Source organism: Diorhabda sublineata, chromosome X (genome assembly GCF_026230105.1).
Source record: "Diorhabda sublineata isolate icDioSubl1.1 chromosome X, icDioSubl1.1, whole genome shotgun sequence".
Classification (NCBI taxonomy): Eukaryota; Metazoa; Arthropoda; class Insecta; order Coleoptera; family Chrysomelidae; genus Diorhabda; species Diorhabda sublineata.
Window position 1 is genome coordinate 36,091,071 of NC_079485.1, and position 15,905 is coordinate 36,106,975.

At 29.1% G+C, this 15,905-nt stretch overlaps 1 protein-coding gene across 1 annotated transcript in view; it reads right to left on the reverse strand.

Moving 5' to 3' along the window:
- Positions 1-15,905, reverse strand: part of LOC130450883 (lachesin-like) — a 369,262-nt gene that overhangs the window by 110,728 nt on the left and 242,629 nt on the right. Inside the window, exon 4 of the mRNA XM_056789587.1 lies at positions 13,308-13,515. Within this exon, the coding sequence (XP_056645565.1) occupies positions 13,308-13,515 (208 nt within the window). The remainder of the gene's footprint in view (positions 1-13,307; positions 13,516-15,905) is intronic.

Consider the following 15,905-nt stretch of genomic DNA (forward strand, 5'->3'; position numbering starts at 1 on the left):
AAGAATATAGATCTAGTTTATAGATACTAGAACGTTGAAAATGTCAACAACAAAATATTGTAACAAGCAGTTGAAGAAAAACAACTTGTTTTTGTAAAAAATATTGTGAAAACTAAACGCAAATATTCATGATGTGTAATATGGAAAATCCTAACAGAGGGTACTGTTTACAGATTTGAATTATGTCAAAAATGAATTGCAATTACGAGCATGTACAATTTAAAACAAGTTTTCAAATTGGATTTTTTCAATTCTACTCTGAAATTAAAAAATATAATCCCTGGGATAATTGAAAATAAAGTTGTTACTGTTAAAGTATGAAAAGCGTTATTTCATACAACTGGATATTTCATATAATAACACATCATTTGAAAGGTAATTTATTTCTCTACACAACGTTGCAATTTTTTTTATACAAAAATTACTGTGAAATTATTTTGGATTATCAGGATTAATATAAAAAAATTCACAAAATATTTCCGGTACCGCTATCCTCTGTCGTATCTTTGCCATATTTGTAGGCGTATAGATTCGATTTTAGGTTTTCTCGCACAAAGAAGTTCAAAATCAGGATATCTGGCCGGCTAGTCTACTGGGCTTCTATCCCAAGGCTCTGGGGCACACTAATACAAAAACTATCTAACCTGTTTTCCATAATGTTGAGGTGTCCTATCGAAAAATTAATTAATTTCATGAAAAATTTATATATTTTTTTAATATATCAGTAACCATTGGGTTAAAAACGTCGTCTAAAAAATTCTAATGAGTAGTTCCATCAATTTTACCATCAATAATTTTTTATAAAAGTACGTATAATGAGCGGTTTCTTATTGGGAATGTGGCAACGAAACACAAAACTGGACTAATATATTTTTCGAGGTTTCGAATACTTATGTATTCATCGTCTGGGACTGAACTTATGGTCAAGTACAATATAAGAAATATGTATAAATGTATAACAATAATAAAGTTTTACCTACAATAATTAATTAAGCTTTTCGGTGATTTTGGATAGTATTAATGCTTGTATAAATTTTTAAACTCATAGAATTCAAAATTCCATATTCAAATTTACGTTGATAAAAATATTGCTTAATTGAAATATTGATTCTGGTTACTATAGGAATTTTTCATCAATTTTTGATTGGTTAGATTATGAATGACGTTAAATTTTTATAGGTTAGATAAGGATAAGTTTTAGTGGATTATGTTTAATATTATATGGTGAATTTATAGATAACATTAAAGTTCAATAGGTTAGGTCCTTATGAATGTAGTTGAATATTCATTGGCTGGAATATAAATGACAATAAATTTTATAGGTTAGGTCGTTATAAGTGAAATTGAAATTTATAAGTTAGGTGAGGTTAGTTGGTTGTTAATGTCGTTGAATTTTCATAGAATTTGTTTTTTCAAAATCTAAAAGATATGCATAAATTACACTAATGTTATTTAAATCAATTTATTTGCATTGATGCATTGATCATGTTGTTTCTAAAAATAAACGGTTTTTGTAGTTTTTTCCCAGTTGTCAGATTTGGTAGATTCATAATTCATATTGTGTCCTTTATGATAGACATGAGTCGCTATTGATCATCTATCAGGATATAATCTGCTATCACTCTTGTGATTAGTTATCCGACTGATCAGTGATCTTTTCGACTGACCAAGTTATTTTATATATAGTATGTTAAGCAATTTATTGATTAGTGTTTTATCTTTCACTTTATTAAAAATAGATTGACCGTATGCTATTTTAATATTGTGTTGTTTAATGATTCCAGAAAGTTTAGGAGTAACTGATTTTATATATGGTAAAGGTGTATAAATATATGGAATAGAAATGTTAGAAATGACATTTGAAAATGATTATTCAATGTTTATGTCAATGTCAGATGTATTATACAAAATTCGTTTTAAAAAATATGACTTTCCATAAAAAAATTTGTAAAGTATTTTAATGTTTTTTTTTTATGAAAAATTGGAAAAGAAATTTTGAGATTCCTATTTTTAATCTGTTTGATTAAATTAATTTTAGTATTACGTGGGTGATATGAATGATAATTTATATATCTTCCAGAACTTATTGGTTTCCTACATCAGTCAATTGAAATTTTATCATCTTCGTTTCTTATAAATTTAGTATCAAGAAAAGGTAGCGCAATTTTACAGTATTTCTTTAGTAAATTGTATATAGTAGTAAAATATAGAATATATAGAAGTAAAATAATAAATTATTAATAAAATCCATTACACAATCTGCTTATATAGGGGATATTGAAGACCTCATTGGTGTTCCAAAAATTTGTTGGTAATTTTTATTATTATACGAGAAATATGTATTATTAAAAATGAATGTTATTAATTCTAATAGAGTTTCTTTATTAAGTTTGCAATTTCTACTTATATCGCTCCATTTATGTTGTAGAGCTGTAAGGCTTATATTTAAGTGTACATTACTAAATAGGGATATTACATCCAGTCCTAACAATACATAATTCGGTGGTAATATCATATTATTAAAAGTTTCTTTGATTCTTAAGCAGTCTTTCATTTAATAATCATTGTGATAATCATAAGACTTAATATCATTCTGTCATGTAAATTATCAAATTATACAAATTATACCATTTACAAAAAACTAGTTTCAGCTTTACATTTATTATTTATTTATACAATTTCAGCTCACTTTATATTTATGAGTTGAGTTCACACTCTCACTTTTAAATTCAAATTGTTTGGTGGGAGAATTTATTTACATACATCTTTTACGATCACGTATTAATGAAAATGGAAACGCATTCCAATATATAGATAGTTCTGTAAATGACTCTGTGTAAGAAGTTCGATTTTTGACTACCAAATATAACTTGATACACTCAACAATGAAGCTTTCCAATACTATTTGATATAATTGAAATTAATATGAAATATTTGAGGATTAAAACTATTTGTTTTCGATTTAATTAGATATATAGGGTGTTCCTGAAATTATGCCACAAATCTTAGGAGGTGATTACCCATATAAAATTATTCAATTTTATATTATCAGCAAAACACTGTGTAATGAAATTAGTAGTAGAGCAGGTAGGTATCGAGTAGACCTCGACATTGGTTTTTCATCTTTGTCTAAAATGTCTAGTACGGCAGTGACCATTATATCATTATATCATAGTATTTACAAACGTTGTTTGTCTTTGTTTTCGGTAGTTGGGTTGGGATAGGTCTGGTTTCATTGTTCAGCTGACAGTTGAGTTTCAATTTATTTGGTAAGTATAAGCAATAATGTATGATGTCGCTTTCCACATGTTTTACAAGACATTTGTAACTTGCATACACGAACTATGTGATTTGACAAAACAATTAAAACATAAATGTTTTTCTAATATGACCTTCAGACCATTTTCCCCTGATAGACTACACATATATAATAAATGACGTAAGTTACATACTGGACAAGGGTATGTCTTTTTTTGATTAGGGCTCTAGCCTTGATTGCTCAACTGAGTGAATAATACATGATTCTTAATTTCAAATTTTCTTGGTTTATTGTAGGAAGTTTCGCTTTGAAATGGATATGCACAAGGGCTCTCTGCCCTAAAAATTTTAACAATCATCTAAATGTTTAACAATCATGTAATGTTAATTCATATTGCTAAGCAGCATTCGAGCTGACCTTTGATAAAATCTTATCAACTAACGATATATCTCAGAAATCAATTGGTGCTTTCAGATTTTCTATCGCTCTGCTGTTTTGTTGGAAGACGTCGACAAAGTATCCTTCTGTAACCGAGGGTGTTCAAATTTTTCTTTTAGCATTGAAATAGCACCATCATAATTAGCATTGATAGTTTGAAAATCCTATGGCTCTCGCAGATTAATGAAGAAGATGAATTTAAAGTCCATTTTTCGGGTGTACTGTCAAATGGTTCAAGGTTTACCGAAGATAGATTGATTGCTGGTTTGACGATCGTCATGTTGATAAGTACGGGTTGTATTATTATAGTTCGATGACGGTTTTAATTGATTTAGGAGTTTCAATTGACAGGCTCTATATTGAAAGTTCCTGAATACGTAACACGATTATCGATTTCGGCCTCGTCTAAATCTCCTCTTTTCAAATGATTTGGTAGCGGTTTCTAATGAAGATTGAATGTTCATTTGCATTTGTTGCATCATGTTCGGCACTATCAAGATATCATATATCTCATTGACGCTTGAATGTTTTTGGGTACTGATAATGTAGCTGACTAATTTCATTTACAATGTGTTAGACTATATTGACTTTTACGTTCAGTCAATGGCAAATATACGAATATGCAGCCAATTATCACTTAATTAAGATATTGAATGCTCTTTTCACATTATTGGCTTTAACGCGGATTATTATTCTCGTAGTTCAAGTTGATTATTTCCTCGAAGTATATGGGAAAGTGCTAATAAGTGTTAAGAATTTGGGAGAAAAGTTGCAAAGTCGTTAGTGAAATTGGGTAAATTCTGATTCCTGCAGTAGTTTGTTGGCATTGATTAGATCAATGTTTCGAACCTTACATTGTAGAAACTAATAATAACGTAAAAAAGTTGCATTGAAAACGTTACATATGAAAAATTATAATAAAGATGTGTCTCGCGTTTATTGCATAATCATAACAATACCATGAAAATGCATGTTCATTTCGGAATAGTTCTTATGTATCAATATACAAAGTGATTCATTAATGTGCAATGAGCCTAAAATATGATTTAAATCAAAATGTTTGAATAAAATATTGCTTTGTTATGAAATGAAGTCAAAATAAACAACAAAATGGTTGTGCTTTTTTGTCTAAGATTATTGGATATCTATCTGTCATACTAAGTAATATGCATAAGCATATGGAAATACATCAAAATTTATAGTAGATGTAGTAGTTATAGTTATCAAAGGATCACAAGGGCAAAGGAGTATTTTTCCTCCCTTTATTATACGCCATTGGTATAATGTTGATTCACTGTGCTATCGAAGATTTGATATTGATAAATACTGTATAGCACACACAAACCGTTTGGGGATAGTAGTTGGTTATGGACATAATAATTGGTCTATCCGCAAGGTATCATTTGTGTATGTGCACAAGAAAATTATTCATGTCTTGCTGCTTGTCGATATGCAATATTGTATTCTGATAGAATACAACCAAACCAATAGACTTTTGATAGATTAGAAGATAATGAACATTGAATACATAAATAAGTGGGATCAGATTAATCAAGAAGAATTAATGAAAATCATCGATAGTACTATTTTTTATCTGTGAGAACTTATTACAAAGAGATCATCCAACCAAATCCAAAAAAATCTTCTATCCCTCGATAAGGCCACTTTCGGTAGCAGAGGAATGTTCATTAGGAAATATAGTCATAGTTAGAACATGAAACAATCCAAATTTCCTCTCTTTGCAAGATGAGTTCAAAATAAATGTTTGTTGCGAATTTTTGTGAATATTTTTTGGGGCCTTATTACAGCTATAAACATTGATTGTCACATTTATTTGCAGATTTTATACAAAATATTTTTTTGGTGTGATAAAATAATTTTAACTCATTGTAAGACATGATATGTGATTCATGTAGGATGGGGATCAGAATAATTATCTTGTACCCAACTATTGTTTTCGTTGTTAGAGTCAAGTGTAATTTTTAACTAATTTGTAGTTTTTGGAACCGTTGGTGATATTGATACTGAACACACTGTTCACTACTACCACTACATCAACACTCACATTTACACAGTCTGAAATTGGTTTCGATAAACAAGTTATCTATTCCAAAGATTGAAGACAATAGACACGATAACTTGGTTATCGAAAATACAATCAGACGGCGTGATTGTTGGTGAAAGGGTGGCGGTAAAAAATGTGTTCCGTATATTTTAGGGTTTCATTTTTGAGAACATATACAATCGTATACTTCCAAGAAATGAATAATGGTTGTATAATCTTGTATTTTCTAATGAGTCACAAATATTTGGAAATCTCTTAACAACGGGATAAACAAAGTATTCGAGTAAAATTTGTTATAAACAGCTCTCGCATTTTCGGTATCAAACCTATTATGAAACCTAGTGTCTTCAGATATCCATTGAGATGGTCAAGACTCTTGTTAGTATTAGTGTTTTTACTTTGGTTGAAACATTCAATCGATATTTTTTGTTTATAGGTCTTTGACCTAATTCAACTCAGGTAGATTGTTCCAATCTATTTTCTCCTCTTTACCTCCTTTTCTAGTGTTTTCTCCACAGTCTTAAATCCGATTCAACAGAAGAGCTCATGTCCTACAAAAGCTTTCCTACTTTACTAAGTCTGTCCGCTCTTTCATTTCCATCTATTTCAGTGTGTCCCAAAATTGATTTGAGGGGTATTCTTTTTGTCTACCTCATTTCACTTATAAAGACATATCTACCATGAGCTCAAAGCTGCGTGACTATCGGACAAAATGATATTCTCCTGTTTGGGTTAATTCGTTTCCAAGTTGACGTGGACAAATTTCTACGTAAAGAATACTTGTTCAGGCAGTGTCATTTATATTTACAGATTTGATCAGTTTCAGAAGGAGATTTCAGTTTAACCCTAATGACTCCTTTTCTAAACCATATCGAGTGAAGTTTCTTTCAGCACACTTTCCAATAACATATGAAGAGGAGGAAAATTTAGAATCACTTCTAGTGCAATTGTTAGGCACGTTTTCATAGACCCAGTTGTATACATACCAGTAAATCTTTGGTCTTTGTAACTTTGTATTATTAATAAACTCAAATTAATCATCGGCAAATAGTGAGTTTCATTCTTTTTTGGTATTACATCTTTTTTGTTATTAACAAATATTCACTATTTTAGAAAATTTTCAATGATTGGGACTGTAAATTATCACAATTTGAACAATATATGAACTATAAAATGAAGGAGGAATCAAATGATCAGTCATGGTTTTCTGATAAAAAGTTAGACAGAACTTATAGAATTGTATGCGTTGTCGCTAATTAAAATAATTTGTTAGAAGTATGTTTTCTTTGACAAGATTCATATTATTCAAGACGAAAAGCAGTGCAATTGACTAAGGGTTATGTCTGTATGTGTGGTTAATTTACATTTCCATTATTTAGACTCTAAGTCTGTCATTTTTTAAAGTCCATTCGGTTAAAAGCGCAGAGTATGAAAGGGGCACTCGGTGCATTTATTCTTGACCCAGAATTCATTATAGGTATAATGACTTATAATTAACAATGCCTTGAATATGCTTCGTTTGCAAACAAAAAACTTTAATGATTCAGTTATTTTATAAAGTGAAAGCTTCAACAGAATAAAAAAGCGTTTGAATGAAATACAACCGTATAAATTTTTATTACGTTATCATCCACAATGAAATGCAGAGTTTCTTAAAAATAATTTATCTTTCTTCCTCGTACTTTAACTGTGTCGTTAAATTACTCATTTGATATCAAACCATTCATTGTCGATTTTTTATACGCGATAATATTCTCTTTTATTAGTATCACGATATAAATTTGGGGTAGTCATAATTAAAATTTAGGAATAAGGAGGATTTACAGAAAATAAAATAGTAGTAGTTCCTATAAATTTAACATGATCTAAATACGAAACCATATTGTATGTGAGAGCAGGTTTGATGGAAAAGCCTTTTTAAACATGATTTATGACGATATAATATATAAGAATCCTCGCTTAGATATAGTTTTTATTTCCTCTGACTTTTGAAAAGAAAAGTTCACTTGAAACATGCTAGTTCACTTCATATAATAAAAACAAAATCAAAGAACTTAGGATGAAAATTATTGGTCTGTGAATGTCGTTTATCTCAACTAATACTGTTTTCATCCTGCAATTGCCCCGAAGATATCTCTCAATGTACATTTTATTTTTCCTCATTTATTCCATCATTGGAAATATTTTATGGAGAAATAAGAATCAAGTTGTGTGCGTAATACTCAGATATGAATAACAAAAATGACAAATGTGTTAAATAAATTCATTATTCTTTATGATATTTGTCACATTGTGAGTGGGCTTAAAAACTTTTTTTTCCGATTTTCAGTTAATAAATATTTGTTCAACTGAGAATTGAATTTTTTCCACAATGTTTGTATTTTTTTATTACTTGTAAATCATCCTCTATTACAATATATTACTTTTCTAGTAATCTTAAGAGCTTCTTGCGGCCTACAAAAATACTTCTAGCTTCTGTTTGGAAATGTAACAATGTATTTTCTATGTGAAAATACTTTTATGACCAGAAGTTTGATATTTTTCCTTATCTGGATACCCTGTATGGAAAAAATATCAATTTAGTTATATAATTTCTGGAAGTATTAAAATTTATTAGTGTTTCTACTACTTATTTCCAAGAACAAGAACATGAGAAATATCTAATGTGAGACATTATTATGCTAGATCGTGAAAATCGGTCTACAGAAGAAAAATATGAATTGCTGGTCCTAATTTATTGTATCAACTTCAAAGTATGCGTCTCATTATATAAACCAACAAATGATCTATTTTCAAAATTTATTCGGGAATCGATTTCAGTACACATCACGAATTCTCTTTTATCTCGTCTTTAGACTAAAGGTGGAAATTAGATTATTGAAAAAACAAAACATGTAGTTGAAGCACAGGGATTTAATCTAAAAATCTGAGTATATGGGTATCTCATGAACATTCTTACTTCAGGTTGAAGTAAAACGTGGCAGATAACTAGAAATATTCCTAATTCAAAAAACTGAAAGATGACATGAGTAGTTTAGAGCAATAAATAGATACAAAAGTGTAAGAACAAACAGTAAGCAGCATTAGTAATCAGCAAAATATCTATTCACATGATAAATTTCATTGTAATTAACAATAAAAAAAAGTCATAGTTCATTAATAAACATCAAATTGTAAAAATAGTAGAGGCCAGTGAATAAAATTTGCGCAGACCCAAACTAAGAAGAAATATCGAACGATTCTTACAATATAACATAATAATGTTTCATGTTAGACATTTATGTTTGTTCTAGTTCCAGGACATAAATAGTAGGAATACAAACAAGTTTTACTACTCTTAGAAATTATTCCTCAGAATCAGATAAAAAAATCAAAGAGACAATGAAACCCTCAATTAATAAGGATATATAAGTGTAAGTAGAAATAAAATCAACTTACAAAGTGGAAAATTCCACATGCCTAGGGAAGATAAGTGGTATCCAGGATGAAAATAAACGGATACAAAATCAAAGCAGGTTGAATAAAAAATGAGCCATAGGGTATATATTAACTATGACATAACAAAAAAATGAAAAGGAGATGTAAAAGAAATATTTAGGAATAGAATAAGTAATAATAACAGTAGATTAGGTATACTGAAAATAGTAGATTTAGTTATGATGGTGATAAAATAGTAAAGCTTAAAAAATGAGATAGGATAGTGAGGAATTGAATTATTAGTTTACGTTTGGTTTGGTTTTACGAAACCAAGTGGTTTAACGCACAATATATGGTTTTTGAAAAAAATATAGTGCAAAGTTTTTATAGTTAACTAGTTAAATATAAAAATATAGTTCAAAAAATGTATAGAGCCGCTCACGCTTTTAGAACAGTCACATTAATGCCGTAATTTTTTATTATATTAGAAATTAATTTTCAGATCTAGTTTGATTAAATGTGAGTCCGTGTTTTTAAGTGTTTTTAGCTATACTGTTTTTAATCATATATGATTAGTATGTTAGAAATGCTGCACGTTCATTTATAAATGAAATCTCTTTGTATAACGACACCGCGATCAACCGTACCTATCATCTTTAATCTTGTGGACAGTTGATACCTAACTCATAATGACTATTTTCAATCGATAAATAATGCTATTAATATTATTTACGCCACCGGTATAATAAGTATACTTTACTTCTTAAACCGCAACTGCGAAAGGAAATCATCAAACGCAAACCTGATGAGGACAATGGGATAAAATGATTCAATTGTTGTACTGTTATCGGTCCTCAATAAGTGTACAAAATTTCGAATTAATCCGACATTTTTGAGTGCACAAAAAACCAGTTAAAATATGATTTTCTTCACTTATTTAATATATCATAGTGAACAGGTATAGTCTATTTTTATATATAAGAGAGTAATTCGTAACGCATAAGGGTATCACTTCTTTTAATAGACAGTTATAATATTTTTAAAAGTTATACCTCGAGTATTTTCCTATGAAGTAATATTCGTATATATATATAATGGATACATCGGGTGTAAACTTATATTTTCACTTAATTAATTTGATTATAACTTCTTAAAAGCTGAAGATAAAAAAGTGCAATTTTCTCTAGAACGTTCTGTTTTTCCAACAGGTATATGAAGACAAGACAAGGTATATGATATTATACTGGATTTATAGGTAAAGGAGCCAAAATTTTGACTTTTAAACAACGTTATGTTTATAAATAATAGCTTTAATGTGTGGCTGAACAGGTTCATCAGTAATATTGTCCAGATTCCCCATTTTCTTTTCTTTTGTCGTATCATTTACTGTCTATTTATAGCCTCTAAAAACAACCTTTACTTTTACAACAGTGTACTACTAACCAATTCCGATGTGTCGATGTGTGAATTTTATATAAATATATGTCTATTTTCAATAAACACACTAGAATTCACATTAGACTGCATACTCCACCTTACAAGTTGTAATAAAACTAAACTGTTAAGAATATACAACTTGGACCTCCTCACAAAATGGAAAAACCTACAATCGTATTTTGTGTGAAATTTTTTGGAAAGAGATTCTTGAATTAAAATAAAACAAAATTTCTAATCTTCATTGGCAAGTAGGTAGTCACTTATTGAAAAAAATCTTATTATAAGGTTATATGATCTTCAAAACACAGGGCTTTTTGCTTTTTCTATTGTTCTGTACAGTTTATGGTTATAAAAGACCAATAAAAGATCGATATCTTGTATTAGCTTAGGTAAATTTAGGGAAATTTTAGGAAATATTTGAATTGTTCCGAAAAAATATTTAAAATGATCATACTAAGTTTTGGATTGAAAATTGTTTTCCATTACTCTCTCCTAGATAAAAATAAACTATATAAAATTATAAAATTTGCTTCGTGAGGAAGCGACAACGATAGTTGGGAATTCAAACCTATTATATATATATATATATATATATATATATATATATATATATATATATATATATATATATATATATATTATATAAACAAATGTACAAATCACAATGATAAAGTTCTCTTCTATAATTCTGTCAGTTTTTCTGGAAGGAAACTTACATTCCACCTATAAGTGGTGATATACGATTAAAAGTCTTTTTGGCTTGGAATTAGATGTGTATTTTATATCTTATTTTTTGTTTTGATTTTTAATAATTTGATAAACTTTGAAATATACATTGGATAATTTTAAGGCAGAGAGCTTATGAAACTATCATCTACTGAAAGTTATATTTCATTTAATAAAAACATTTGCCATTCATCACAATCATCCATATCTGTACCCCCAATAAAAAGCAGCAGTGCTGAAGTAACTTCAAGTGTAATGAATTAGGAGTTAGAAGAAAAACCACGGAATTTCAAGTTGGCCTATTAATTCCGTAATTAACAACTGTGATCTCATAACTTATTATTCATCTGTTTCTGTAGATTCCCGAAATTAACGTTATCAGAATTATTAATTGCTCTCGTTCTGACAATACCCCAGAAATAATAACTTTACGTCTTTGAGATTTAGTTTCACCTGAAATAGGGGATAGGAATGTTTTTGTTTGAAGCAGCAGGGATTTATAAGTTAATTAAATTAGTTTTCAATTTCAATGTCTGATATATATATATATATATATATATATATATATATATATATATATATATATATATCAATATTAATATAGAAGCATTTTCATGAGAAAAAGTATATAATACATCTTCTCATGCTAAAATATTCCTTACAGCTCCTTATTTGAAGTGTGAATTCAACAGATATCCTGGGAGTCATAGCATAAATATTCTGCAATTAACATTCAGCAGTGATTCTTATGATATTATATGATATTTGTATATCATATCATATATATATATATATATATATATATATATATATATATATATATATATATAAATTTCTTCAATTTCTTATTTCTTAGACCTTTTGATATATTAATGCATCTAAATGTTCTTAATTTTAGGTCTCTTCTGTTTTAAAATTAGTTTTTAAAAGAAAGATAAATTTTGACGTTTCCACTTTTCTTTAAGTCTTTATTAAAATATGATATTGATACTGACAATTTGTTTATTTATATTGATCTATAGATCACCTTCATCATAATGTGAAAATAAGGATAAAATAAACTTAGAACTTTGTACCAATAAAAAAATTATTTTTTCTTTGGTTCCCTTTAAAAAAAATGTTTTTTCTTGCTGCAAAAACAAAACACCTTTCCTCGTCTTTTCCCTTAATTTTTTCCCGTAGAGTGGAGAGTAATGTCGAGTAGTAGTCTCCAGTTATTGTTCTACTCTTATCCAAAAAATCAATCATGATTATACTCCATGGCAATCCCAAAAAAACTGAAGCAAGAATTTTTGCAGCAGATTTTTGAATACTTGGTCTTGGAGAACCAGAGTGTCGCGATGCTACCCTTGCACGCTTTTGGTCAACATTCAAACATTTAGGGATCTATTTTGCAGCAATTTTTCTCATGTCTAAATTGAGGTGAACTATATGATGATCGCGTTTACCTCTTTTGAAACTCGTAATCCAATTTTTCACGGTTGCCTACGAAGGACATTGATCCGCAAGGGTATTGGAGTTGTGAAAGAGAAAGCGATACTTGTTCTAAAGAAACTAACAAACGAAATTTCCCAGCATTTTTTCAAACACTAAAACGTTCGGAGGAGTATGTATTGTACATAATTTCTAAAATATTTCTCGGCAATACAAGCCGCAAAACTAGTAATCTCACAATTAAATCGTCTCGTGATCTATTGAGAATAAAATCAACAAATATGATATATCAACCACGTACTTTATCGATACAATTTTTGATATTTGATTATCACTACTTCAGCATTTATTTTTATTTGTGTTTTTATGAAGACAAATAAATCGTATATCTGACCCGATGTAACTTTGTTAGAACTTCGGCTATTCTTTGGGTACAATAAAGTTTCATTTCTATCTATTTTATATATGACCCTAGCTTGAGAAAAACATCTGAAGCATTCTTTTATTGAAAAGATTAAAACGTCAACTTACCGACTACATGTAGGAATCCAAATTGTGTTTTGGCTGTGACAGTATTTATTTGACACATATACCGTCCTTTATCTTCTTCTTGAACGTTATTAATATGCAAAAACCATGTTCGGTGTTTGTCATGAGTGACACTTATACGGGGGTTCCTAGTTATCACGTGATTATGTACTGTCAAAATGGCCGATTGTTCGAAATGCATCCAGGCCACCTGCAACAATATAGTGTAGATTTGAATATATTATAGTTATTATAATTATTATATTATATATTATATTATAATTATTAAATTCTCAGTTAATAATTTGTATAAGTACAGGGAACTGAACATATTTCCAATGTATATTATGTATTATAATATTTAAATCGATTGAAAATTTATGATTTTATATCGATACTTTCTATTTGGGTATGTTCCACATTGAAGTATAGAGTTTGAATAAAATAACCGATCGAGAGTTGGTGGAGGATTTGTTATATTGTAGCCAACGTACTCAACTGTGAAGTTAGACACACCGAAAAAACTTGAAATATTTATATCACTTATTGATTATATTTTAAATGAATCATATATTTAGAAGTTATATTTGGACAACTAATGTGCTTACTGATTCTATTTACTAGCTGCTTTTGACTGCACCTTGTAACAGTTGTAGGACTCTGTGAGTATAACTAGTTTTATAAGCATTCATTGCCAAGGAAAATATAGATTTTTGGTTATCATGCTTAATAGAGCAAAGTGGTTGAATCAACTACCGCTCAATTTTTCTATTGTATACTTAATGTATTGGAACCATTTCGACAAGTGTAATCCAAAGAATGCAGCAATTTCAAAACACAAAGTAAAGTTTGGATCCATTTTTAAAATTATGTCACAAGAAGAACTTATTCATAAAAATTTAAATAATTAATAACATTTTTGAAAGCTATGAACTTTCGAGAGTTGGTATTAATTTCTCTTCAATTTGGCTCAATTGACACTCAAATGATTTATAATGTCTCCTTTTCCTCGGGTCCCCTGTCCGCCTATCCGCTTGTCCCTTGAATGTGACTCACTCGGTAGACAATTAAAAAGTTAACCAAATATTTTGCCGTAAAACATTCGGGACAGTTAAACAAGTACGTAAAGAAATTATTCTTTTGGGAGCTTGAACACTGAATAATTAATAAAAAAAAAACTGTAAGTAAACAGCTACTTTAAGACGAAATATTGTTTGCAGAAGATGTTTTCTCATTGAAAATTGAAATATAAAACTCATAAAAAGTTGATTGTAAATTATGTCAGATAATATAATTTCCAATAAAATTAATGAACTCAAATAAATAGTTGAGTGTTGGAAGATCATTTAACTATATCCATTTTAGTATGTTTGTATCTAATATGAGATATCAAACCCTGCACATTCATTTTATGTACTTCTTAATATTTTGACGAAAGCGCAGGTTTTTTTTAGAAAAGAACATTATATAGATTAAACTACACTAAGTATGTAAAAACATCCGACTGAGAGTCCGAAGAATAATCAGCAGAGTGAGTGACATATTTAAACCAACACGATGTTTTAAATATTAATTACGTAATTGTGTACTTTAGTAAAGAGTAGATGAATTAAATATAAGAAAATAGACCGGTCCTATGAATTTATCCTACATGTCAGGATAACCAATTACTAAATATATTAGGAATGAGAAAACATCAAACTAATGTATTATGATTTATTTATCACGGTTGAATGATCTGAATTTTCCAAAATCATCAACAATAAAGCTATATTTTTGTAGTATAAAATTATTTGAAAATATGTGAACTTTTTTATCGACAGGCTTGGATTTTCTATTCTTGTTCCATTTATCATTTCTTCACGAGAAAATTCTTATCTTACAACAGCTGTTAGTAAAAAATGGTATAGAAACTTCCATCTTAAAATAGACAAACGTTGATTACAATAAAAACATTTGAACTTCCTAACGAGCCAACTTTGAGGGAGGACTTTTCCTTGATTCACAAGCTGTTCAACTATCGACTGGTCTTCTCAGTTCTCATGTACACTTGTAAGACGATTTTCATGTTATCGATTGCAACAGAAGAGTACACTGCTAAAACCAAAGAGTTTTTAGTAAAAAACTTGCGTTTCAGCTTGCTTTTAAGTTAAGAATGCCTCAAACTATTTTATGAATACAAAATGATGAAAAGAACGTATCATAAATGAGATGTCTTGATATGTATTTGGAACAAGCATGATACTAAAGAGAAATCGCGGTTAATATCACAAAAATTATGTATGCACGGGGGTATGGGGATACAAAAATATTTATAAATTTACAAGCTAGTAAAGGGTCGACGTTCACTGTTTCCGACAGTGAAGAATTAGTTAGATGCGTTTGGTGAATCAGTATCTATCATTGCGCCCCTAAAATGTAAGCATAAACCGAGTTTCCTCACGGTATGTTGGGATAAGTGCATCAATTGAGTGATATTAATACTTTTGGATCAAGTCTCTTGTAAATTACACATCTTAAATTGAACGATCTTGAGAAACATGCAGGACATACGTTTCGATGTACGTTCGCTATCATAATAGTGTTATGCCGATAAATGAA